At 43.4% G+C, this 26,815-nt stretch overlaps 1 protein-coding gene across 10 annotated transcripts in view; it reads right to left on the bottom strand.

Annotated features, from left to right (window-relative positions):
* MBNL2 (muscleblind like splicing regulator 2) overlaps positions 1-26,815 on the bottom strand; it is a 161,888-nt gene that overhangs the window by 99,544 nt on the left and 35,529 nt on the right. For 8 of the 10 annotated variants that reach the window (XM_038569890.1, XM_038569886.1, XM_038569893.1 and 5 more), the window contains exon 2: positions 11,093-11,878. In XM_038569890.1, the coding sequence (XP_038425818.1) occupies positions 11,093-11,266 (174 nt within the window). In that variant the 5' untranslated portion in view covers positions 11,267-11,878. Of the gene's footprint in view, positions 1-11,092; positions 11,879-24,026; positions 24,047-25,821; positions 25,841-26,815 lie in introns of those variants that run through there. The other 2 variants (XM_038569889.1, XM_038569888.1) reach the window with 2 other exon arrangements.

The following is a 26,815-nucleotide window of genomic DNA, read 5'->3' as shown; positions in this document are numbered from 1 at the left end:
TAAAACAAAAGTATTTCAGTGTCCCTATTTTATAGCAGAGTAGTGGAAATCTTGTCCAATACCAGCATAAGTCTATAACCAGGCTTTTGGGAACTGAGTTGCTCACAGTGGCCCAACAAGCCAATCCATGAATTTTAATAGCTCTTAGCTGTCACTTATGAGCAAGTCTCCATGTGACCTATCAAGGCAGCCAGAAACATGAGCATGACCCAGAAACACCTTTTGGGCTGTAAAGCAAAGAGCTTATTTGTACAAAGCCTTTACCTTTGAGGTTTTATCTGTCTGTAGATTGATGGAAAATATTAAGCAGTAAGTAGCCAGAAAGGTGATTTGAATTTTGTCAGAACAGTGGTATTTAAAAGTATAAGACTTACGGATATATGTCGCAAATTTGATGGAGCCCCCCATGAGTGCTGGGTACAGGGATAGAATAGGGAGGTCCCTGCCCTACAGCCTCATCTTGTCATGGTGGAGACACAGGGAAGACACACAGATAGGTCATTCCTTAAGGATCATTTCTGAGATTGCTTTTGTGGATAGATGTTTGCCATTTTAGCGAAGTCCAGATGAAAGTCCAGCACTGAGGCTTGCAGCTACTACGTGGGAGAAAAACATTCCAAGTAGAGAGAGCAGCCCATGCAAAGGCCCCAGGAAACAAAAAGGCCAGTGTGATAGGAGAGCAGTGGTGATGGTAGGAAGGTGTGGTCAACTAATGGGGCCCAATCACAGGGAGCCTGTGGGGCTGTGATTTCAGAAATGAGATGGACACCAAGAGCAACATGACTGCTAGGTCACTCTGCTCAAGGAGGGAGTGAAAACGCAGGCACCATTATATAGGCTGGTGGTTTGGGCCAGGGCGGTCACGACAGGAGTGCTGGAAAGTGCTCAGGTTTAGGAAATCTTCTGAAGGCAGAGAAAGCAGGGCTTATTGATAGACTGGATAGGGTGGTAATGGTAAGAGAAGACTGAAGCTGAGTTTCAAGATGTTATATTTGATCAAGTGAATAAACAGCACCATCTGAAAATAGGGACACTGGGAACAGTAGGTTGAAAGGGAAGCCAAAAACTTATTAGTAGATGCACTGAATATGAGATGTCACTTAAGAATCAAGGTAAAATTGACACAAGTGGAAGGCGATTTAATACATGAGCTTAGGGGGAGAAATCAGGGCCAGAGATAGAAATTAAGAAATGTTCAGCAAAGGAAAAATGTATACAGTCATTAGATTGTATGAGGTCATCTAGGGAAACCAGTTCTCTGGAATATGGGCCAGAAAGTACCAAGGCTCTGAGGCAAGATCACACCTGGTGAGTTACAAGGCTAAGGTGGTCACTGTGGATGTGAGGAAACACAGGGATATTCAAAGACCAAGGCTGGAATGATGTCAGCAGTCAGAGGTCAGAAGGAGGAGGAATCAGGAAGGCAGACAGAGCAGGAGTGGCCAGTGAGGTAGGGGGATACCGGACAGTGATTCACCAACATGATGTGCATAACGTCTTCCAAGGATGACTCAGAGCAGTTGATGAATGTGATCTGTCCTCAGTGATGGCTACTGATGGAGGGGTATGCACTGCTCTGTTCCCAGAGCTCAGCAGCACCTGTCCCACGATCAATATTTGTTTATTGGTTTTGAACAGAGTTAAGCGTCGCAGCCTATAGACAGAATCCAGCCTGGAAGTGTGTTTTGTTTGAAAATATTTTAATTGGTTGTCAATATTTAGAAATTGGAAAACTTCACACCAAAATATGGATCTCTGGTTCTTTTTAAAAAATCCCCAGGATTCAGGGCACCTGGGTGGCTCAGTGGGTTAAGTGTCTGCCTCAGCTCGGGTCATGAATCCAAGGCCCTGGGATCGAGCCCCACATCAGAGTCACTGCTCAGCAAGGAATCTCCTTCTCCCTCTCCCTCTGCTGCTCCCCTACCCTCTGCTCATGCTCTCTCTCTCTCTCTCTCTCTCAAATTAATAAATACATCTTTAAAAAAATATCCCCAGGATTCTCAGAAGCCAGACAGCAGCTGTGTGTGGCTGAGTGGCAGTGGGGTCATGTGCTCTTCAATCATTCCTCTGTAGCCTGCACTGGTCCCCGAGTTTCCCCAACAGTGAGTGCAGATAGAGTGCCTCACTCATATTTCCTGCTGAGTCCTTCAGATTTTGCTTGCTTTGTATTTCTTGTTTAGTGAAAGAGGGAATGAATGAATGAATGAATGAACAAAGGAGTGGATGAATGAATGAATATTTCTCCATGGGGCACCTGGAGCCCACTCAGAGAGGTGAAATGATGTAAGAGTAGGTGCAGGAAAGCCAGGGCTCAGATACACACCCCCAGGCCAATGCTTTTACTTAGTCTTTGCTTCGTACTTCGCCGTTGTATGAAAAACATCCTAAAAGAAAAACACAAGTCTGAACAAAAGGAAGAAGGGTCCTGACAAAATGCTATTTCCATTTTCAGGGGAAAAAAATAGTCTATTAAGCAAATCATGGTAAATGTTTCTTTCTCCTTAAGCCTTTGTGAAAAATGGTTTCATAAGAAACTGCTACACAGACTAACAAGTTAGCATCACTGCCCAAGGCAAAAGGAATAATAAACAAATAGAATTATTAAGGAATATAATTAAGGTCAAAAGTGATACTTTATTCCATTTGGTTTTTGGAGAAAATAAATTTTGTCATTTTTCTCTGTAGATTTTTTTAATCTATTTTCACATTTTAAACACAGGTTATTGTAATCATGGAATGTCAACTGATCACCTCTCTTTCTTCTACTCCATACCAAAGACTCTTGCCAACTCTGATGATGGCAAGTGGCTATGCAGGGCAGCGTGTAGAGGCAGATTTTGAAACCAGTCTGGGCTCATGAATTAGACTACAGTATTTGACTTCTTTTTTTTTTTTTTTTCATTTATTTATGATAGTCACAGAGAGAGAGAGAGAGGCAGAAGACACAGGCAGAGGGAGAAGCAGGCTCCATGCACCGGGAGCCCGATGTGGGATTCGATCCCGGGTCTCCAGGATCGCGCCCTGGGCCAAAGGCAGGCGCCAAACCGCTGCGCCACCCAGGGATCCCCAGTATTTGACTTCTGATGTCTTCTAGGTTTCGATATTATTCTTATGGTTGAACTATGTCCCCTCCTCCACCCAAAAGATGAATTGAAGGATTAACCCCCATGCCCCAGAAGGTGACTTCATTTTGAGGTAGGGACATCGCAGATATCACTAGTATAACTGGTGTCCCTGTAAGAAGGGGATATTCGCACACAGACTGAGAGGGAGGACCATGAGAAGAGAGACACATGGGAAGACAGACATCTACGAAAGTGGAGGTAGAGATCTGAGGTATGTTGCCACAAGCCAGAGAATACACTGAGTTACCAGCAGCTAGAAGAGGGAAGGAAGCGTTCTCTCACACAAGCTTCAGAGGGAGCATGGTCCTGCCAACACTTGATCGGACTCGCAACCCCCAGAACTGACAGATGATAAATTTCTGTTGTTTTAAGCTGCCCTGTCTTTGGTAATGTGTTATGACAGCTCTAGGAAACCAATACAGAGATTATTTTGTCTGGCTCTTAATTTTAGACAGGTTAGAATGTAGATTTCTCAATGGTAGAAGCTGTGTCCCCAGGAAGGTGGTGCCACTCAAAAATGTCACATACGTGCTATCCCTAAATAGGACACTGAGGCAGATGCCATATTGCTTGAGAATCCCCATTCCTTGGCTCACCAAAGGCACTGAAACTGATTGCACCTGCACTTACACCAGAGCAATGGCTGTCCTCTTGTCCTGGAAGCTAGGAGTAAATTCTTCTTTAGTGTAGAAATATCTCGAGCATCAGGAAGGATCTGGATGCTAATCTTGGCTCTAGGCAAATCTGAGAAATAACCCAAAGATATCTTTAACGATCCTTGGTCATCTTGTGCCCACTTAATGTGTGGGACTTCTCTGTAGGTGAGAGTTTTTTGACTTTCAGTCTATAGATAGTTTCTAGAGGCTAACATGAAACCCTTGAGATCTTAAGATTGTTGCAATTGTCCATATTGAGTAAACATTTCATAGTTTTTATTAATTCTTAAGGATGTTATACTTCCCCACAACGAGAAGAAGAAGAAGGAAAAAGAAAGATTAAGAGTCCTGAGCAGGGTGGTCAGTATCAAGCTAAGGTTTTGTGCCTGGAGTACAAGGCATAAGGATGGAGTGGGGTGATGACTTGGGGTGAGGACAAAATGAAGAGTTTGGATTTAGATATGTTGAACTACAGGCAAGTATGAACCATGCATATGGGGTGTTGGGTGGGCATCTGGAGCCAGAGAGGTTGGCAAGGAAAGGACACACACCCAGAATGGGGATTGATAGGCACAGAGGTAGGAACTGAATGCTGACCCTTTCAGAACTGACCACCGACCTGACCTACAAAGGGGCAACACTGAGTCTTCACGTAGGGGAGTGAGTATTCACATAGGGGAGCAGGAGAGGAAGAGGTGGCATTAGAGGAGAAACTGGAAGGAAGGTTGCAGTGATAGAAGAACGAGGAGTGTACCATGGGGGAAAAGAGCAGGAGAGAACTCCAAAGAAGGGGCTGCTCAGGCTTGCAGAACAAAACAGAGAATTTTTAAAAAAGGATGAATCGCCACACAGAGACATTTGGGGTGTGAGGTTCACTGATGATCATCAGTAAGTCCCTTTTGAAACATTCGGGGGACTCTTTCGTTAATTTGTGCACTCTTTGAATGGTTATTATTGCCTTTCTGCTATGTGCCAGATGCCACGCTAGGTGCTTGGACACAGAGATGAATAAGACTCAATCCAACCTTTAGGAGGCTTATGGGGACACACAGAGGGATAAACTGTTATATGGAGGTCTGAATAATGTCACCAAGGGGCAGGTGGTTGATTTGCCAGGGAGGGCAGAAGTCAGATGGCATGAAAATGACCTCTTATATGCAGGAAGTAGAATTGGCAGGTCCAAGAATCTTTAAAGTATACATGTCCTGCACTTTATCATAACATCCAAAATCATATGTTGCACAATCACATGGGCGCACACAGACACCAAGACCTTGGACCAGTGCTACTTTTGTTACTGAGACCTAGTAAGTGATGATATAGTGTTTGTTCACAAATACAAACAAAAATCAATACATGTGCCTGGCTTTCTCTCCTTTTCAAATATTTAATCTCTTAGTACCTAAATTGGTCTATTCCCGGGGGCTTCCAATTTAGAATGATTTTGACACTTCAATGTGTTAAACTTGTTAAACATGAATATTATTGAGATATTAAGAGATTTAGAATTTATTAGACCAATGATTTATTTTGTAAGAGGAGTTAGGGGGAGGGACGGGGTGGTGGCAGCTTTGGCTGCCTCAATTAGATCCTTTTCCCACCATTATAAGTTACATGCGAGTCACTCACAGTTTTGAACCTGTATCCACAGCCATAATGGTTGGCTGAATGGCATTTACCTTATAGAGTTGTCAGAAGGAACTGATAATGCATGACAAGTGCTTGGCAGATAGTAGTCTCTATCTGACTACAGAGATTTCTATTGATAAGGAAATAATTGTCTGAGATTATATTTTTCAAATCAAGCCAGAATTGAGCATATAACTTAAAAAATACTCAAGCAAGTTCTGCAAAGAATTAGCCTCTATTTGAAAGCAATTCAAGAACATAAAGTTAAGGTCAAGGCCAATAACATACATTTTTTAGTATGTTTTTAAGGACTGTCCAAAATGGTCACCTATCTACCATTTTTTATTTTGAAATTTTCACCCATATATAGATGATGATTAAAATTTCATTTGCCATCAGCCAACTTATAGCCAGCATCCTGTAAATAAGTGAGCAGAATCTACTTTTTTACATTTTTGAAACTTAGAGAATAATAAAAAGTAGTTTCTGTATCCTGTGTAGCTTCAGAGAAAGTGAAATAATTTGTCGACTTTCTAAGGCTGTATTATACTTCTAGAGTCATTAGTGTCCTCCAATTCCTGATTTTGAAATCTATTGGGATATTGAGAATGGGATCATAGCACATGGCTGCACAGGCTGTGCACTGCACAACTCCAGTGGATGCTGGCTACATAGACTATGTTGAGAAATGCAACCCTACTGTACAGCCATATGCGCAGCCCTATCTGAGAGATTTGAATACTTTCCTGATGAACATGCTCTACCATTCAACAAATGTTTATTGAGTATCTAATGTGTATGAGACATTTTTCTAGGCTCTGGGGAATACGACAGTGATCAAAAAAGATGTAATTATTATCTACATAGAGCTTACATTCCAGCAGAATGCAGGGGGACAGAAAACGAGCAAAAACGAAGTATGCATAGGGTTTATCAGGAGGCGATACCGTTAAGGCAAAGAGTAAGCAAGATGAGGAGGAAATGGAGTCACAGCAATGGGGAAATAACTATTTGAAATAAGGTTGGCAAACAGGCTTCACCTTTGGCATTTTTTATTGAAAACCTGAAGGGAATGAGGTACAGGATGCCCATACAACCTAGGCAAGAATATTCCAGGCAGAGCAAAGAGCAAGTTCAAACATCCTAAGGTAGAAGCCTAGTTGGCCCATCCAGGCAACAGCAAATAGGCAGGGTGGCTGCAGTGGATTGGATGCAGGGACAGGAATAGGACTGACGTCTGGTGATTGGGCTGAGAAGCAGATCTCTTAGGGCCTAAACAGCTTTCCTGAGGATTAGTCTTTACTCAAATGAGATGGAAGCCACTGGGAGGTCTTGAATGGGGGAGTGACATCATCTCATTCAGGTGTGAAAAGAATCACACTATCTTTGAACGAATTTTTATTATGTAAAGTCTAAACAACTTCTCCAAATACTCTAGGAATGCTTTGGTTTCTTTTGCCAAAATTAGCAACAGGATTTTAATTTAATTTTTAAAAATTGTTTCATTTTTAAGTCCAGTTTGAATTAAAATGTTTAAGCAAATATATTAAATACCTCATCAAGTGGTGAAACCTCTAGTCTTGATAAGAACTAAAGCAAATGCATTTATTCAATGTTTCAATTTACAAAACAATCCAGATTAGTTCCTCTCAGATTACAGGGAAAAGAACATGAAAAGAAAAACCTCAAACATCTCAACCATGAGGGGAGACTGTTTTATGGATTATAAAGGCACAGAGATGGGGTTGGTCAAGGCTACAGGGAAGTTCATTGCTCACAAAGCAATTTGCATTTTTTCAAGTGAACCTAGCTTGTAAAACACAATGTTCCGGAATGTTCTGGCCTTCTGGAAAAAATTTAAGCAACTCTACTGTTAAAAAAATATCACAAATGCCCTGCATGCCTGGTGGTTTCACTTAAACTGCAACAAGGTTAACAGTTGCGAATAAAGTACAGTTGTCATTCTAAGAACTCTGCTCTATTTTCTGGAACATTTTTAATAAAAGTATTTAAATATGTACAATTCTCTTTCCAAAGACCTCAGCAAATCTCTTTTCTAACCTCGTACAAATTTGTTCAGTATGTGTTTATGGATGTTTACTCATGGATGCAAATAACTCATCACGAAAAACAAACAAAAGGAATAGCTCAGGCTCACAGTAGACTGGTCGCTATATTGATATGCCAACATAGTTTCCTCTTACTTGTTTTCATGAATAAAAATACTCCACAATGTTTGAGAAAATTTTGTAACAAATAATAAAAACAAAAATAATGTCTGCCTCACACTTAATTTCTTGTAATCTCATGACTAATTTGTAATGCTGAGTAATTTGCTCACACAGTAAGTAGGTTCTTAAGAGTTTGGATACATGAACGGTTGGATGTTTTATGGGTTGGACACGTCTTGCCTATAAAGCCAGTCATCGAAACCAATGTCTAGGCTGTGATACTTTATTATAAAGGGAAAATAACTAACATGACCAGTCCCTACCATGTCCCATCCTATGCTAGGCTTCCAGCATATTCTAGGCCAGTTGGTCTTTGCAGTAACCTTATGAGGATGGAATTATTACTTCAATTTTAAATAAGAGGAAACTGAAATCAAGGAGATAAAATAATTTGTCTCAAATTATATAGCTTGCCTGCAGCCAGCCAGAATTCATTCAAGCCCTGGCCTGACATCAAAGCCCTTGCACTTCAGTTTTAGGCTGGTTCCACCGAGCAACATGGTTTTATTTAACATATTAAATGAGGGGCATCTGGGTGGCTCAGTGGTTGAGCATCTGCCTTTGGCTCAGGTCATGATCCCGGGGTCCTGGGATCCCTGGGATCGAGTCCTTCTCCCTCTGCCTATGTTTCTGTGTCTCTGATGAACAAATAAATGAAATCTTAAAAATATATATATTACATGAAGTAAGATTAAACAGCTTAAGTATTATTGTCATCATAATTTTTTCTTTTCAGCTCCCACTTTGGGGTGCCTTTTTTATTTGCCTGTCCTTATTGTAAGAACTCGTAATTCTAAAAAAAAAAAAAAAAAAAAAAGAACTCATAATTCTTATATCCACCTTGCAAGGTGAATATGCCAGCATGGTGCTGGGTACTGTGCATTCCTGAGCCAATTTCAGTGGTGAATAGCCTCATTTTACCGACAAAACAATAAAGCTACAAAGTGATGGGTGACCCCCCCAAAAGCGAGGAAGTGGTGGAGCAGGCATGTATATTTGGGTCTTACTCTTGTGCCTGTGGGCTCCTTTCACATTGTCTACAGTTTCACAACTTTAAAAATAAATAGCATCACACTCAAATTCGATAATCTGAAATTTTACAACTTTAAATGGGAACTGATAACTTAGAAGAATATGCAACTATGCTTCAACACTTGAAAATGATTCTACTAGACACTTCTGAAAATGATCTTTAAAGCTCAACATTCTTATGGCTTGGTTCATGTTTTTATACTGAACATAACCTTTCTTGATTCTTTCCCTGTGGGTTGGAATCCTCAAACAATTGTGGTCCTGGTGAATTCACAGTGAGGTAATAAATTATAAGGGTCTGGCCGTTGTCCTCTTGATGTTCAAGAAATACTTAGCCTTGATACATTGGGCATATCTCCCTCATATCTCCTTAACTAGTTTGAAGAATTAAAATTTCTAAGAAATCTCCTAAAATGCTGTTTTCATGCTAAATATGCAACCAGAGAAGGCTTGGATTAATAAAAGGAAGGAAGGGGGATCCTTGGATGGCTCAGTGGCGGGGGGGGGGGGGGGGGGGGGGCGGAGATCCCTGGGTGGCTCAGTGGTTTAGCGCCTGCCTTTGGCCCAGGGTGTGATACTGGAGTCCCGGGATCAAGTCCCGGGATCGAGTCCCAGGATCGAGTCCCATGTCGGGCTCCCGGCATGGAGCCTGCTTCCCCCTCCTCCTGTGTCTCTGCCTCTCTCTCTCTGTGTCTATCATGAATAAATAAATAAATCTTTATAAATAAATAAATAAATAAATAAATAAATAAATAAATAAATGGAAGTGGGATGACCTGGAAAATGAATTTCTTATCTCTGACCTGTTTCCATATCTTGAAGTTCTTTTGATCTAGTTTTTAATCTACACTGCTTATTATAGTGAATCCTTCCATTGGTGACATCCACAGAAGCAAATACATACTTAGTTTACTTGTTTGACTAAAAGCAAAATAAATACTAATATAAAAATATGCTTATACTGTTTTACTTTATATAATTATGATTTACCCATCTATTTCTGTGTAGACAAAATAATTCATACTTTTAAAGTCTGATCTAATAAACTTTTGATAAAAAAGGATAAAACTGGGTAGTTATTAAGATAACTAACAGCTAATTTTTCAAATTTTAACCCTTAAAAGACTTCTCTTAGACTACAAATGTATCCTTCTGCTTTTCCTGTCTAGACAAATTTTCCCTTTAAGATATACTTAAATATATGAAGTCTTAAATTTCAGTTTTGACTTACAAATATCATAAGACATAACTACATAACTTTTTACTTTAAGCTAGAAATCATCCCTCAAAACATACCCAATCCTTCAATATCTAAGAGCAGGCTAACGTCACTATTTTGTAAACTCCCAGCAGTACGACCTCCCAGGAGCATGGATCAACTTTTTTTTTTTTTTTTTTTTTTTACTCTTTGGTAAGCTTATTTATATGAAGTTTTGCAGAGATATAAACGTTAAGTTCTTTTTAAGCCATGTATCTTACCTCCATTTGAAACAATACATGATGATGCTAGGACTGTCTTAGACAATCTGGGATTCACAGAATTCATATTTTAGGGCAAAATAAACCTCAAAGAATTATGGGCTGAGTCACTTGTACTTCCTTTCAATTAGATATTTCATTATAATTCCCCTATTTCTGCAAGTCCAAACCTCGTCAACATTGGTGTACAACTTGGGTTGCTTCAACCGTCTAAAAAATTTCTTGAAATAGTCAGCTGGAAGCCACCTCTCTCTTCTATGTATCCCCATGGAAGTCTATTTCTCCCTTAAAGCTTGTGTCCCTTTCTATCTACTATATTAGTTATTTGCTGACGTGCTATATTTTCCCTCCCAGATAGTGAGCTGAAAGATGCCATCTTGAATTACATTCATTCCTTCTGTGATGGGTTAACATAGTGGGTTCTCAGGAGTATTGAGTGTGTACTCAATAATTTCTGTTAGCCATGACAAATTGTCAGAGAGAATGAAAAACCTATTTAGAAGTATTTTAGGAAGCCCTTGGTCAAGAAAGAAAGCCACAAGAGTAGAAAATTCTTCGAGAGGAGAATCAGAGTAACTGGCACATAAAAGTGACACATTCAATTTCTTCACCTTTATATAACCTCCAGAAGATCAAACGTTAATAAAATATTTATCTTCAGTTGTCACAAGCCAGACTTTGATTTAAAACTCTTGGGTACATGAATGTCATGCCAGACCCAAAATACACCATCATGTATTTTTAATTTAAACATGGATCTGTGAAAAATTTATGTATGCCCGATACTAAAAAACGTGGGTGAAAATCTCCCACCAGTCACCACAAACAAGAAAATAGAGCCTAAAAATAACCGTCGAACCCCCATGACAGTACCACAGAGAACATTCCCTTGGACAGTCCAGTGTGCCAAGGATGGGACACGTGAAGCGCATCCCCTTACCTTGAGGGAATCGAAGCAGGCAATGACTCTTCCGTTCTCCACCTGGCAGCTCTTGGGGGGGTGAGCAAATTTGCACTCCTCGTCGGAGCGGGAGCAGGTGCCCCTCTGGAACTGCCTGCAGACCTCTAACGTCAGCCACTTTGTGTCTCTGACGGGGGCCACGTTCAAGGCCATGGTGCTCAAGGGACGACGGGGATTCTGCTCGTTTCCGTCAAATGATGAAATCAATCCAGGTCCCGGTGATTCTGAAACTACTGTTGTGAAAACCCCCACATGTGCGTCGGAAGGTAAGTGATAAATTGCTTAGTGAAGTCCAATCCAGGAAGCAGTGAGGAGAGAATCTATCGGCAGGCAGTCACTCATCAATCAATATGCCCCACTTGGAGACTGCGGGCCGCGGCAGAAGCATGCTCAGTGTCATCTCTGGCTGTAAATGTCCGAGTCTCTTGACCGATTTGCAGCCACCACTGTTTTTAATAAAGTGACTTCAATATCATGGCACTCCTTGGGAGAATATTCAGTTCTGACGCTCACAGCTGTTGACGGTGCTGGAAAATAAGTCACCTAGACGCCCAGATCTTGGCCAGATCTCTCTTTCCTCCCCACCTTTCTAGATTCTGAAATCGAGCAGTTGGCAAAGTCAGACAATTTGAGGTATCTTCATCCACTGCAAGATCAGGGTGACGTGTATTTGACGGAAGAACGATCTGAACACCACGAGAGCTCGGGCTTTTGCTGCAGTTCCCAGCAAAAGTGACTCCACACAGGCACTTTTAAATCATGAACCTGCAGAACACAAAGAAGACATCAACTTACACCCAAACTCGGTGGAATCAACACTTTGACAAACTGTTTTAGCTCTTACCTAGAATTTGCAAAAGTGCAGTGTAGAGCTTTGAGCTTAGAGGCTAGTGAGGGAAGTTATGCATTAGAGAGAGAAAGAGAGAGAGAACACACAACTGCAACCGTACTGCAGAAATAATCTAGGCAGCAGTCCAAAAGTTAGGAATGACTCAAACACATGAGTGTGGCAGACACAATAATTAGGCATTCCGAAACAATCCCATCTAATGCGCCTCATCGCCCAAACAGCATATTACAATCGTGGCTTCTGATTAATTTCACAGTTAGGCCATTGATTATATTGTTGGAGACGCTATCAACCATCATTCAGGATATGTCTCTCCTATATGATAAGGGTATTGGCATTTTGGATGAATCATGAGCTCCCTGTTCTTTACATCCTTTCCAGTTTGCAGACATTGGAACATAGAAATGGATAGGTCGAAGGTTCCTAATATTTAATTCTAGGTCTCTTAGGCTTGCTCTCTACTCCTACTACTTGCTTCATGTTAGAATTCCCCTCTACTGTAAGCCCTCAGAGGGCAAGGACTATTTGTATTTGTCATTTCTATGTCATTGGTGCCTTAGTTCATGGCTATTAGGTCCTCAAAAAATATTTACCGACCAGTGTAACTGATGACCATCTCACTGACTCAAGGGATGAACACAAGTTAGTTTTAGTTTAGTTCAGTTTGGGTTGTAGCAGAGTCACCATCTGCCCTGTTCTGCAGAATGCTGGAGTTAAATCACATATCTACAACAAAAATATAATTAGTAAGTTCAGATTTCTAAAATCATCATATTTGGTTGCGTTTAATATTTTCAAGGATTATGGAATCCTTAAAATAGTAACAACATTGTTGGGTTCAGGATGAGTAAAGGACTGAGTATTAGACGCTCATCAGTTTCATAGATCTTATGTGCTACAAACTACCTTCCCCACATGCCTAGCCTTGGTGTCCTTCTAAGAAAATTTTAAATAAGAACTTCACGGAAACTGGAAGTTGATTATTTTAAATCAGCATGTACAAATAAGTTCAGACAGTAATAATTTTTGCGCGGCTCACAAATGTCCCTGAAAAAGTAGCTCTCATGATAATTAAGTTTCGTTAACTCCAGGTAAACCGGGCTGAACAGGCTTCTTGCCATAGGGGTTTTGTTTTTCTCTGCTCTTGAGTGAGTCTCTAATAGGGGAAGAGAAACAATGGCATCTCTCAAGCTTATCCGATCATGGAACATTTATTTAGCAAGACACCTCTTGGGACTAGTAGGAAATGCTGCTCCATCCCAGTACTTCTTTTACTTTTTAGTAGAAGTGTTTGAATGAGTAATAATTGGATGTGCATGTAAGAAAATCGGCAACCTCAAGAGCTATGACACATACCTAACTCCAATTGTAAAATATTTGAGGGGACAGGCAGGCTCCTGCTTGTCTGTTTGGCAGCATTGTGTTCCCAGCAGCTAACATCAACTCGCTTAACTAGGCAGTTCAAGAAGATGAGTTTAATAACCAAATTTACTCTGGGTCAGGTTTCGCAGACCAGCCTGGACCTGCATCCTCATTACCTCAACCCCCATCTCTAACCCCCGTGGAGAACAAAGGATGAGGGAAGCAAGGGACAAGAAAACATTCCTGTCTGTGTATTCAGTGGAGCCAAGGCACTAATAATGAGGTTTAAAATGATGGGTTGGCCACATCTAGTTTATATTTACACAATATTACATAGAGTCCCTGAGTCCGAAGGACCAGAGTCTGATGGGATTACAGGACTACAAAGATGAAGGAGAAGCTCATCCCCAAAGGCAGTGCAACCTTGGCCATGGATGGCTTCATGTGCAGGAAAAGAAACAGGCAAACATTTATGTATTTATGCATAGATGGCAAGTGAGTAATTATTCAAGTATTCCTAAAAACCACACAGGAATAATGCTCCCAACCCAGTCCAGTGAATGGAGTAGGAATTTGCTTATAGTTTTGGGTAAGCAGTCATTATTTTCCTGGGAGAAACAGACTGCCATCTCTAGTTACTAATGAAAATCCAACCAGAATTTGGAGGGTCAGATTCTAGGGAGATCAACTTGCTTTTAAAAGCAGAGGAGCCATGCTTCCCACTGGCAAGAGTCCTATGCAAGTCAACAATGTTCCAGAAGGAAATGGAAGTACATCACGTTGTACCTAAATATATTGCTATCTTTTCATGAGTCCCCTCTTTCTTCCAGCTTGTTCTATGTTTCGATCCTAAAAGTTACAGAGCTACTGTGATCAAAGACACTGTCTCCCTTGGGCCATCACAACCTCCATCTCCTGGAATGGGTGCCAGCAGGCAGTTGGTGGAACACGGATGAGAGAGCAGATTTGAAGGAGGTTAAGGAAGACCACCAAAGGAGATGGTCAATGATGGGAAAGGATGGAGGAAACCAATTTTTGTCATAGGTTATCAAAGGATGAGACTAAACTCTGCTAACACATGGACCAAAATACGCATTGGATCTACCAGACTGTAGATTCCCAGGAGGAAAGGTTACATGTTAGGGCTTCGCTCTCCAGTATGGAAGCCACAGCTACATGTGGCTTCTGAGCATTTGAAATGTGGCTAGTGCCACTGAGGAACTAAATTTTAAATTTTATTTATTCTTAATTGATGTAAATTTAACTTAAACATTGACCCTCAGTTTAGTTGTTGGAAAACTTTCAAGTGTGCTTGGAGTGACTTGGGTACATAAATCCACTTTTAAGTCATAAATTTTATGAAACCTAAATACAGAATAAGAATTTCCAATGAATTCAGCTCCTTAAGTGGGTCGTTCTTTATGTGTAAAATACACACTGATTTCAAATACTTCATACAAAAAATAATGTGAAAGTACTTCATTAATAGTTTCATATTTACTACATGGTGTGTTGATAGTATTTTAACAAGTTGTATTGAATATTACCATTAAAATTAAATTCACTTGCTTCTTTTCAGCCCCTCCAAAATTCAGAGATTACATAGCTCTCATCATATTGCTACTGACTGCAATGTCTTGGGAGCTTGGAATTTTTTTCTCTCTCAGCCAATATAGAACATTCTGCAATGGCGGAAAGTTCCCTGTCCTATGAGCCAGCATCTAGCCTTTGTTCTGTAAAGGTTCCCTTCATGTGACCTTGGGTAGGTCATTTTCTCTGAGATTTAATTTCTTCATCTGTAAGATGTTGATAATAGTTCCCACCTACATTACACAGCTGCTGCCATGAAGGACAGGTCACAGAGGAAACAAAAAAATACTCCGTAAGCAGTGAAGTGCTGTCCCGACCCAGGGCGATGAAAGGAGGAGCTACTCTCTGAATATTAATTGAATGAATGCACTTCCCCGCTCCCTGTCTCTGCTAGAATTCGGCACCAATGGCTAGCCCTGCCCTCTGGCCAATCCACAGACGCTGAAAGCAGGCCGGTGCCTTCCAGATCAAAGGGACCGACGGACCGGGCCAGCGGGGCCACTTACCTGGAGCATCCCCTCCGTTCTCAGACCGACTTATCTGGCACCCGAAGGGAACCCACAGAGGAGTTTCCCCAAATGCAAATCCCCCAGTGTTCTTCCAAGAGCCTGACCCCCGCTTTCTTCCATCGGCTGCTACTAACTCCCAGGGGGGTCCAGCACTCTCAGGCCCAGGCAGTCACCCCGGGCGTGCTGCGCTGCCCAAACTTGCGGGAAGCATCCCCAGGGAGCAGACTTGGTCTGCGGGCTGGTTGCAAACGCAGCGGCCGAGGCCACTCCCCGGCACTCAGGGCGCCTGGGGACGACCAGCAGCACCTTCTAGTTCATCCGCCCAGAGGCGCCCCTGGGGAAATGTGTCCGCGTGGAGAGGGCACCTTTTTCTCCTTCTCAAAAAGGCCCCAATATGCTGCCATTGGTCCTGCGTATATGCAAGGCACCTGTTACCCTTCCCAGGCGTTTCTGGGCTGCACCGGGAGGCAGCATCTCCTGCTTACATTATTTTCCAGTTCCTTCTGTTTCCGCTTCTCCCAATGCTCTGCTCATGCTTCCATTTTTCTCAGTTCTTTCCGACTTCTGCTTCAGTTGTATTTCCAACGTGCCAGGCAATGCTATCCGGATCAGCCCCTTCCGGCTCACAGCCCGGCCAGAACTCAGAAGTGTTCCTTCCCAGCTGTCTGTCTGGCCCTGTTTCTTCGCTGGTGTTCCCTTCCTCATCCTCTTCGGGCATCGGGCAGCCTGGGGTTCTCTCGGGGTCCTGAGCCCTGAGCTGGCCAGCCTAACCTGCCCTGCATCCTGAAATCCTGCTCCCGCCGACCTCCCCCTGCCTCCCAAACCCCCCCCCCCCCGCGCCCCCTCTGATGACCTCTCTCTAGCCCACTTTCCAGCAGCGCCTGGTGCCCCTTTGGAAGTATGACTCCCCAGTTCTCAAGAGCCGAATACTGACTTCTCCAGAACCGCCTGCCCCCAGTGTAAGCTCCGCCAGGGCCAGGCTTTGCCCTGCGTGCGTGATAGACTTTCCCCACCAGTTTCAAATCCTCGATGCTGAGTTCAGGGCCTGGTGCGAAGAATATGCTCAACCAATGTTTGCCAAATGGACTCCTGATCCTCCTCCAACTCCAAGGAACTCATCTTCATTATAATGCGGACCAAAGTCTAAACTAAAGGGTTAAGGCTCTGAATAGCGAATTTCAGTATTGTCCTGGGGGGAAACTCAGGCAGGGGCCAGGGGCTGACTTAACCCTGTTTCTGCCAAGAAGGTCAGGGGTGAGAGGGAGGATCTGCCCGAGGGGTAAATTATTTGATCTTCAAACCCCAGGGATTTTCAAAGTGTTCTACTTGGACCAGGGCAGCAGCGGCCCCTGAGAGCTTATTAGGATGCAGATTCTCAGGCCTCGCCCAGAGGAACTGGCTCTTAATATCCGGGGGTGGGGCCCAGCGAGCTGCTTTAACAAGCCCTCCCAGGGTGACTGAGGCTCGCTGCAGTTTGAGAACTGCTGTAGTAAGCATTACTCGCTGCCCACCCCCATTTGTGTCGAGGAAACAAGGATGTCAGCCCTGAGTGGATCACAGGGCCTTGGGGTTACTCATTCCCGCAGAAATAATTTTGCAGGAGGGCTGGCTGGAGGCTTCTCTCAGTGGCTGTGTTTCTGCTCGATCAAAACAAAACTCAAACTGAGCAAAAAACACCTGAGAGGTCTGTCCCAGACACAATTCTATGAAAATTCCAAGAATAAATGAACTCCTAGCCGGTAGGTTTTGTTCAGGGTGAAGCAGGCCTTTGGTCGAGGTGAGTCGGGGATTGTTTTGAGGACCCTTGACTGAGGGAAGACCATCTCAGAGGGCTGGTGGCCCCAGTGAGTGACATCTCAAGCCTCAATCGCATTCTGCTGGAGCTCTTTACAGAGAGGCTGCTTTGTAGCGCCCCGATATAACGAATATCGAGGTTCACTGCGGGACCCATCTTCAAAGGAAAAGCAAGATTGAAGTTCAAGGATAAAGAAACCAAGTTCTGTAGTATTTCCTGAAATACCAAAGGACTTGCTGCTCAACTCTACAAAATAATCTCAAGCTATTTTTAGGGTCTTTACTTACATGACACTTCATTTTTCAAAATACATTTAAAACTCCTCTAGGTGTTAGATTTTCAGAAAGCTGTGGTTTTTGACTGTATAAAAAGAATGTGCTGCTCACGTTCTTTTGCAGCTGCTCCATGGTGCAGCAGGCCAGTCTGGAAAGCATGGCCTGCGCTCCCTAAACCAGGCGACCTCCCTTCATTCCAGACCCCTCAGCTCCCAGGCAAGCCCGGGCCTTGGACCCCAGGTGTCCTCGCCTTGCTGACGCTTTGTAGCTAGTTTGTACATTTTTGAAGGGGAAAACATCAATCATGCCTGATCTTGAGGCTGAGATTGATCAAAATTTAAGACTGCCTTAAGGAAAACAGTTCACGTTCGGTCACCTACGGCATTTAGCTGTCTGCCAGACATGGGCCTCTTAGCGAGCTCATCAAAGGGTCCCTGCTAAACAACCCGATTTCTGAGTCAGACAGTCAAGGACTCATTATCCCTTAAGTAATTTATGGGATGCCTTTAATTTTATTTTCCGTAAATCTAGTTACAATAAAGAAACTGTCTCCTTGAGTTTTATAGTTTCTAATTTTCAGAATCTTTGGGTTTCCTCCTCTTAATTTTTTAAATTCTCCAAATATGTATTTAAAGAACGATTTCTCCTTCCTGCGAGTGGCTTGACGTTTGAGCATCCCCACTTCTATTTCTGGAGCTTGATTTAAAATAGCTCTCAGCGTGCTCTGTCCCCTGATCGATGACTGGCCGCACCCGTACCCATCAGATGCAGACCCCCAGGGGCGGGTGAGGGACCAGAGAGGCTGCGGCCCAGCGCTGGCTGGGCTGAGCCTCCTGACCTACCTCCCAGAGGCGGTGTAATCCTGCCTGGAATCACACCGCCCGGAAGAGGCCCCTCACTGGGCCTTCCCACCAGAAGCCCAACAGACCAATAAAAATACAGAAACCACAGAGGCCCCAGGGCAGAAGTAGAAAGGGACTTCATTGACCCTTTGAAAGAAAGGAGTGAAGGAAGCAGCAGAGGTGACCATCCTTAAGACAATGTTTCTTTATGAAACCTTGAAACTGGTTTCTTTTTAATTTACTGAAAATATAAATGAAAGGGCATTTGGAGATTCCCGTTAGTGGTAATAATCGATTTTTCTATGTGGGGTTCTAGTTGCTCCTCTACCCTGATGAGTTGTGTGATGTCACCTCAGCTCTCTGAGCTCAGTTTCTGTTTGGAATCAAGGGGTCGAAAACACCAAAGCCATAAATATATGTACCACAACCAGCATAGATTAAATGGTATATTCTATATAATGGTATATAACTCCCTTTACAGCGTCTATTCCTTATCAACGTCGGCTATGGCATCTATATGCCTAACATCTATGTGCAGGTACACACAACCACACACACAACCACATGCACACACAACACCACACATACACACACACAACCACACACATACCACACACCTACAATCACACACAACCACACACACACCACACACATACAGCCACACATACACACAACCACACACAATAACCATATACACCACACACAACCACACACACACCATACACATACAACCACACATACACACAACCACACACATACAACCACACACAACCACACACACACCATGCACATACAACCACACATACACACAACCACACACAACCACACACAACCACACACACACCATGCACATACGACCACACATACACACACACAACCACATACACACACAACCACACACACAACCATACATATGCACAACCTCACACACAACCACACACACATACACACGCGCGTGTGCAAGTGACAGGTGGAAATAACTTCCACTCACTAAAAGTTCTAAATTTCTATAAATTAAATGGAGTCTAACTAAAGTAGAAAAATCCTTTCTATGAAATTCTAGGAGGTCCTTCCCAGAATATTAGTTAGACAGACTTTTGATGGATGTTCTTCTAAGACTCATTCCAAACACAAATTCATTCTAAGCAGAGAAAGAACCAAGGCTAACAATGACGCCTTCATTTTACATGGTACTTTGTTCTTTGGAAGGCACTTTCACATACATTTCCTTGAGAAAAACAAAACTGGCCACCCAAGGTCACGATGGCAAGTCTGATAAGCCAATGTTCATGACAACAGTGATAAAATTTTCTTTTGTATCTTAAAATGCAAGTGAAAGACTCCTAAAATCCAGGTCTCATTTTAACACATGAAAATTTCCAGTCCATTTTCACTGCAATTTCCAGGAATGGGCAGAGAAAGAAATCCCATCTTTAATTAGAAGACGAGAAATTTCTAAATATACTCCTGAAACGACAGCCAGATATAATATATTCAACACATATTTGTATTCAAATTACGTTTTTTTTTCACTGTGTCTGTGTTTTCTATCTAAACATTTATAATTCAGTTAGGAGATGCTCTTATTAGAATAAAAGCAATTGTATTAGATACCATTTAAGACTGACCGCACTTACCGGTTTCCTGGATGTCCAGGACTCAGTGGCTGCAGTCAGAAAAAATGATTATTGAGCTGCAGGCTGCAATCTAGCCCCTGAATTCCCAGAGAAGTCTTTGTCAGAACTTCCATTTCCTTCCCTGACCACAGCCCCTGGTGGACAGGCCTGCTTTTCAGCTGACCTTTTTTCCTTTTCTCTCTCCAGAATCACCAGCCAAATGGCTATGTTATCCTCCTATATACCTACAATTGCCAATCCTCCCTTTTTTGGACAAAAGTGTTGTAATATAACTTTTACGATCACCAAATGAAAATAATAAATCATATATCCAACAAGCACATGATTTGTAAAACTCAATCTATTGCCACATTGAAATATACCTAAGATGTCAAAGGAAGTCACGTTTAATAAGATAAACAACGTGTATTTTGAAATTTCAGCACTCAGGTACACGTATGTTAGAAGATAGGATGAGGCAGTCAGATGCTCACCCCTGGAGGCCTGTAGCATGATTTTGAGTGTGACAGGTACAAATGCAGACTGACAGGGGTACGACAAGTGATGTGGCTTTTCAAAATGTCAAGCAATTCCTGTTACAGTTCCTAAGATGTTAAAGAACAACCTTGCCTCAACTTATACAATTGTTGCATTCTTTAAAAATTGTTATGTTAGGACTGTCTAAAGAAATCAAAGATCAAATTAAAAAAAAAACACTTTGTGCAAAAAGCACAGTTTAGATCTTGACCCAGATCACTATAAACAGGATTTTTATCTATGTGAATGTCAAGCAGGACACTCGAGAGTCATGAACCTTGGGGCTGGTTCTTCCCTCGGAGGGAGTCACAGACATTGCAAGATTCCAAAATCCTGTACTCCTGCCCATTACATTTCAGAGATGCCCCCCTAGTCATCTGAACAATGGGGGAAAAATGTTCCCTTAAATTTCCAAAGAAATGTTTCCTTAAATTTACAGGGTGGTACTGCCCCCACTGAGAACAGTGCCATAGGGTTGTTGCCTGTATAAGACTAAGTAGACTCAGGTATAAAACATCAGGATTATTGGTATGGTATATACTGGGAAGCATGGGTGGGATCTAGACAAGACCCTGGCTGAAGGAGGCTCTCCCCAGTAGATTCACCCAGGATGCATTCAAATGAGAAGGTCTCACAGGTGGATAGCCTTGGTTAGCGATCATGACAATGGTCCAGAGATTAGGTATAATCGAGGCCGCAAATTATATTGCAGTAGTGAGAAGGAAAAGGAAGAGGGTGTGGCTGGGGTAAATTCATTAGAAATGGATGATCTTTGGGGATGAACAGAGCAGGGAAGAAATTTGTCAAAGAGGGCTTCAAAATTTGGAGCCCGTGTAGACACTGATGCTCTGCCCAGGAGGAAGGACATCAGGAAGTGGAAGCCAATTGAAAATAGGGCCATTAAAAAAAAAAAAAGAAAATAGGGCCATTAAGGTTGGGAGAGAGAGAGGGAGAGGGAGGGAGAGAGATCAATTTATGTGCATCTACATCTGTGTGTATTATTCAGGGGAGACATGAGAAAGGCTTGAGCAGAGTCAAGGACAGTCCGTTCAGTTACTTAGAGGTGGCAAAAGGAAGAGGAGCAAGCAAGACTATAGAAAGAAGAATAACGAGAGACAAAAGATCCTCTGAATATTGCAGCTCAAGGGTGTGGGAGAGAATTTCAGAGCTCTTAGATGGAGGGAGTAGCCAGGAGGGTCACTGCCACGAGGAGGCCATGGACACGTGGACAGCTAGTGGTGGCTCTACGTCAGAATGGGGATGTCACTGCTGACCTTGCAGGTGGCAGTTTCCCTAGCTCACACCTGCAAGAGGGGAGCAGAAGGGACAGCTGGGAAGTGGACACTCGGTGTCTGGAGCTCTTTGGAGTATTTGGTGCTTCAAGAACCCCATGTAGCAACAGGGAAAGTTTTGAACTCTCTTTGCTTTGCAGTCCGAAGGGCACTGATTGCCTGTGCGCTCCTGGGGAGGTGACCCTGTGTGAACCCGGACTTTGCTCACAGAATTAGAAGGCTGCACTAAGTGAAGTGCCCAGAGAGCGAGAGAGAGCCTGTTTCCCATCTCACTTCCAGCCTTCTCTTTCTTTCCTGAGTGGAAGGGGGGAACCACAACAGAGATGTGGGCCAGACAGTTGGAATTGACCCAGGGGACCAGGAGGGATGAGGCTACCAGCTCCAGTGGAAGCCCCTCGAGAAAGAAGCCACTCACTTCTCGGACGCAGGGCTGAGAGAAGGTGAGGCGTGAAGGAGACAGCCTGGTTTTCAGCTGGAGAGCAGGAAAATGAAATGGGGCAGCTTTTGTCTGATGGCTCCTGCCCTCTGGGTCTGGTAGGAGACGCTCTACCTGCCCGGACAGGCAGATGTGGGGCTGGAGCCTTCCAGAGAGCTCCTGAAGCTTTAGATGGCCCTCACAGGCGGCAGCAGAGGACACGACATCAAGCCAAAAAATGTCAAGTGGCCCAGGAGGCACGACCTCGGTGCGATAGCGTGAGCCTATTCTGAAAATTAAAGTATGGTTTTGTCACTTTCCCCCTCTGCCTTGGGCATTTGAGAGCCGGGGCAGAGAAGGGACACTGTCAATTTCAAAAGTCAAGGCTTTGGACATGGGGCAATTTACAGCAACGACAAGGCCTGAGTTCTAGCAAGAATACCCGTGGGGGTGACTGGAGTTGAGGACCTCGGGGACAGGCTGTTCTCTCCTCATGGAAACTGTATCTGCTATCCGGGAGTGCATATCACATCATGAAGCCTCTAGGTGTGTCAAGCATCTTGGGGGGTGGGGGTTGGTGACGTCAGAAGTGGGCATGGGGGGTATCCTCCAACCAAGGGGCACTGGATCAGTTAGTTCATGGGCGCTCTGGAAATGGGAGAAGAGCCAGTGGCTTCCCTGAGATTAGCCTGAGCAGCCACACAGAAGGAGCCGTGAGACGTGCACACATCTCAATGGGCAGGAAAAGGCAGGTGCTGGAGCAAACCTGCGTGCAGAGCCGACTGACAGATTCCTGGGACATCTTTAGTGGTGAGATAAGACCCAGGTATGGGCTTTAAACAAACATTTCTTGAGAACCTCCTGCCAGTGTGTTTTTGAGGTAAAAGGTAATAGAGACAAGAGAGATCAAAGCGTCTATGCCGGTGGCCCGTGTTGACCGGAGGAGGTGGAGGCTAGCATGCCTGTGGCTGGTGAGTGTGGAGGGGCTGAGGAACAGGCTAGCACACACGCGGTTTGGTTGCAAAATCCCCATGGCTCTGTTTCACCATTCTCTCCCCCAGTTTATGGCTCTCAGCCCACCAGACGGTGACAACGCCCCAGAGTTGTGCCCTTTCTCTGTCTCTGTCGCCTCTTCCCTTCCCTTCCTCTCTCTCTCTCTCTCTCTCTCTCTCTCTCTCTGCCCCCATCTGACCCATTAGGAAGTTCCTCTGGCTCTACCTTTCTAACAGATCCCAAATCTAGCCCCTTCTCACCCCCTACATGGCTGCCACCTTCCTCTAAACTACCAGAATCTAAAAAAAATAAAAAATAAAAAAAAAAAATAAACTACCAGAATCTGGGTTAATGTGACAGGTTCCTAACCAGTCTCCTCTGCTTCTCACCATGCTCCAATACGATCCCATCTCAACAAATTATTCTAGAAGATCCTCTGAAAATGTGATCAGAGCATGTCATTTCTCCGCTCAGATATTCCCAATGGCTCCCCACCTCCTGAGTATGGAAGTCAAGAGCCAAGAACCCAAACTGATCTTTATGAGCAGCCCACTTTCCCTGATCTCCTGCCTCCTTGTTCACTCCCCCTAAGTCACCCTTCCTTGCCTCTGGTGAGTCCTTGAGCAGCTAAATGTTGGCGTGCCTCAGGGCTCTGGCCTCGCTGCTCCCTCTGCTGAGAATGTGCCTCTCCCACATAGTCAGAGGGCTCAGATGTCAGCCTATGGGGACACTTCCCTGATGTAATATAGTTTCAGTCCTATCTCCATACTCCCGCTCACCTTGCTTTATTTCCCTGCAAAGTCCTTATCATTGTTAGATACTCACATAGGTACTTACTTATCTTTTCAATGTCACCCCCAACCAGAATGACTTCGGTGAGGGCAGGTCTGTGTGTATCCCTGACAGCTAGTGCAACACGAAAACTGTAAGACATAGTAAGCACTCGGTAAATATTTGCTGAATGAGTGTGTGGATGAATGGACAAATAAGTGAATGAATATACTACACAGTCCATAGTTTACGTCTGTCTTTAGGGTTTGTTTTGTTCCATCCTCATGTTGTGATTGGAAATATTTCTCATTGTTGTTATTATGTCAGCTTTCTGGGACTCCAATTTCTTAGCTTTAAACTGGAAGGGGTGCAATAAATTTTAAGGCCACTTCTGCCCTTAAAGTTCTGTGATTGTACAGTGATTGGCAAGGCTGACTTAAGGAGAGATGTATTTTTAGGAACTCTTGTGGAAATCTTATCAGCTCCGCCGGGTTTGGCCTAGATTTGTTAGCAGGCTGCTTGAGCTGTGAGATCTTACAGGAGCATCTGTATGGGAAGGTGGCATTTGGAGAGCCCATTGTGTTCCTGCTCCAGAGTCCAGATCCAAGGGGGCACCCAGGTAGGGTGGAGAAGTGACAGGGTTTTTCACTGAGCACTAGGATAGAGCAGGTGTTGAATACTTAAGCTACAGCCTACAAAAAGGACACAAATCTAGAACCTTGCACTCTACTTTTTACTAGTAAAAAAGGTTTACTTTTTTACTAAAAAAAAATAAATTATTAAATAAATAAACTAAAAAAGTAAATTAAAAAAATACTTTTTTACATTTTCTCTTCTACTAGAACAGCACATTGACTGCTAGTGTGCACTAAAAACTCAATAATGCCCCCAGCCCGGTCTTCATGGGTGTGGTGGTGGGAGCTGCTACAGTCTCAGACCTACAGGAGGGTCTCGCACTTTCTGAATGGGAGCAATACTGGCTCCTGAAGATTGCTGGTGGGAAGGTCGCTGAAAGTAGGTGTGAATACGTTCCTTCATAAGACTGGGTTCCAAGTGGTGCCATCCCTGGCCCCGGTATTCTGTAGCAAGTGAAGGCCCAATATTTGAGCCACATGGATTCTCATCCCAGTGTAGTCATATCTCCGAAGGCAGACCAGAGAGAACAAATCTTCCTCTGTCCTCGTCCCCTGAGACAGTGGCCATAGCCAGGTCCCCTTATTTCTGAGATGTGTAATCCAGCAGTTGAATACATCCCAGAGAGGTTCTGATGGGAAGAACCTCATTCTGCAACCTCTTTTCAGGTCCAACCCCACCCAATAACTTTGCAGAACACGGTTATTCTGGCATGGAACCAGATATGGAGTATCTGGATTGGACATTCCAACGATTTAGAAGACCCTAGAAGGGTACAGAATGCTACTAGCCTGTTTGAACACTATGAAAAAGATACCATGAGGGTCACACATGCCAAGGTGATGGTATTTCATGAATATTTAACAAAATGAAAATTTCTTTACAAAGCACCATTTGACTTAAGCAGAACCCAGAAAACCAGAATGAGGGAGAGGTCAATCTATTATATTAAAACAAGTTTTTTTTTTTTTTTAACGTCATTTCACTCACCCTAGAAGTTAAAAAAAAAAAAAAAGTCAATTTCCTGCCATAGTTTTTAAAATCGCTGCGGACAAGGAATGACTCAAGCCCCAAGTATAAAGCGGGCTGCAGAAATGAGTCTGAGTCAACGATCCCTCTTACCTTTCAGGAAATTGAACTAACTGCTAGAATCAAAATCAACAACAAATATTTACGGCACTTAAAACCCGGAGCTCTGAGTAATAAAATTTTTTTAAAAAGGACAAACCTGGCAACAAAGTGCATCTTCTAACATCGTAACACACTCTGATGTAACCCAGGTGGGCATCATTAGGTAACACGATGCTAATCTCTGGAGGCAGGTAGCACCACACGATCTGTCAAACCCAGCTCCCCGGCCTGTTCCTTCCTCCACAGCCCCTCCTCCCCACAGCAGACAGGGCACTCCTCCCACCCAGGCTGATCACCACTCCAGCTCTGCCTCCCCACTGCCACCAGTTGACGTTATTTCTAAGCAACGGCACCCTGTGCTGTGTCACCATGGCAACAGCGGGCCACCACTCTGATTTGTGCAACAGAGAAACTGGGGGAAAGGAAAAATAAGTCACGGGCTGCATTGCTCTTGGTCACGAGTAACTTCTGAGAGGGCAAACGTGCTTCCCATTTTATGGAAGGGGAAACTGAGCAGCCAGTGCTCTCCCTAAATCCCATGAAAGGAGGAGTAAAGTGCAAAATCTGATGATTACAGCCTACACCTGGGGCTCTGCTCTCTTGCGACATGGCCATTTCCACAAGCGTCCAGTGCAAGGGAAACAAACGGAGAGGGGGTGCTTTGGTATTACGTAGATGAACCACTGCTCTCTCAATCACGTGTTCTGCATATTTTTCCAAATACACAATTCTTATTTAAATGTACATACTTTTGCTTTCCCAGGTCTAATGACCTGTGGACTTCACTCACTTCCTTAATCTCCTCTACCAACTGCATTTCTTTCAAAAACGTATCCATTTTCCTTTAAGTGTTTTTTAAGAGGCATACTGCTGAGTTGGAAAATTAATAACCTGGCATAACCTGTGATACCACCCTCACGACAAGCTCTCAAGTTACTTGTTCATTATTTTCCAAAATGATTTTATCACCTGCGTTCCCATGTGCATACTTCAATTGCTCTTCTAAGGCTGCTTATTCCTCAAACTGGTCTGACCTCCTTCTCTAAGAGAACCAATAGTTTGAGTCAAACCAAATCTGACAAGATAAAATA

This window comes from Canis lupus, chromosome 22 (assembly GCF_011100685.1).
Source record: "Canis lupus familiaris isolate Mischka breed German Shepherd chromosome 22, alternate assembly UU_Cfam_GSD_1.0, whole genome shotgun sequence".
Lineage (NCBI taxonomy): Eukaryota > Metazoa > Chordata > Mammalia > Carnivora > Canidae > Canis > Canis lupus.
Note: the sequence above shows the minus strand (reverse complement) of the source record. Positions and strands in the feature narration are given on the sequence as shown.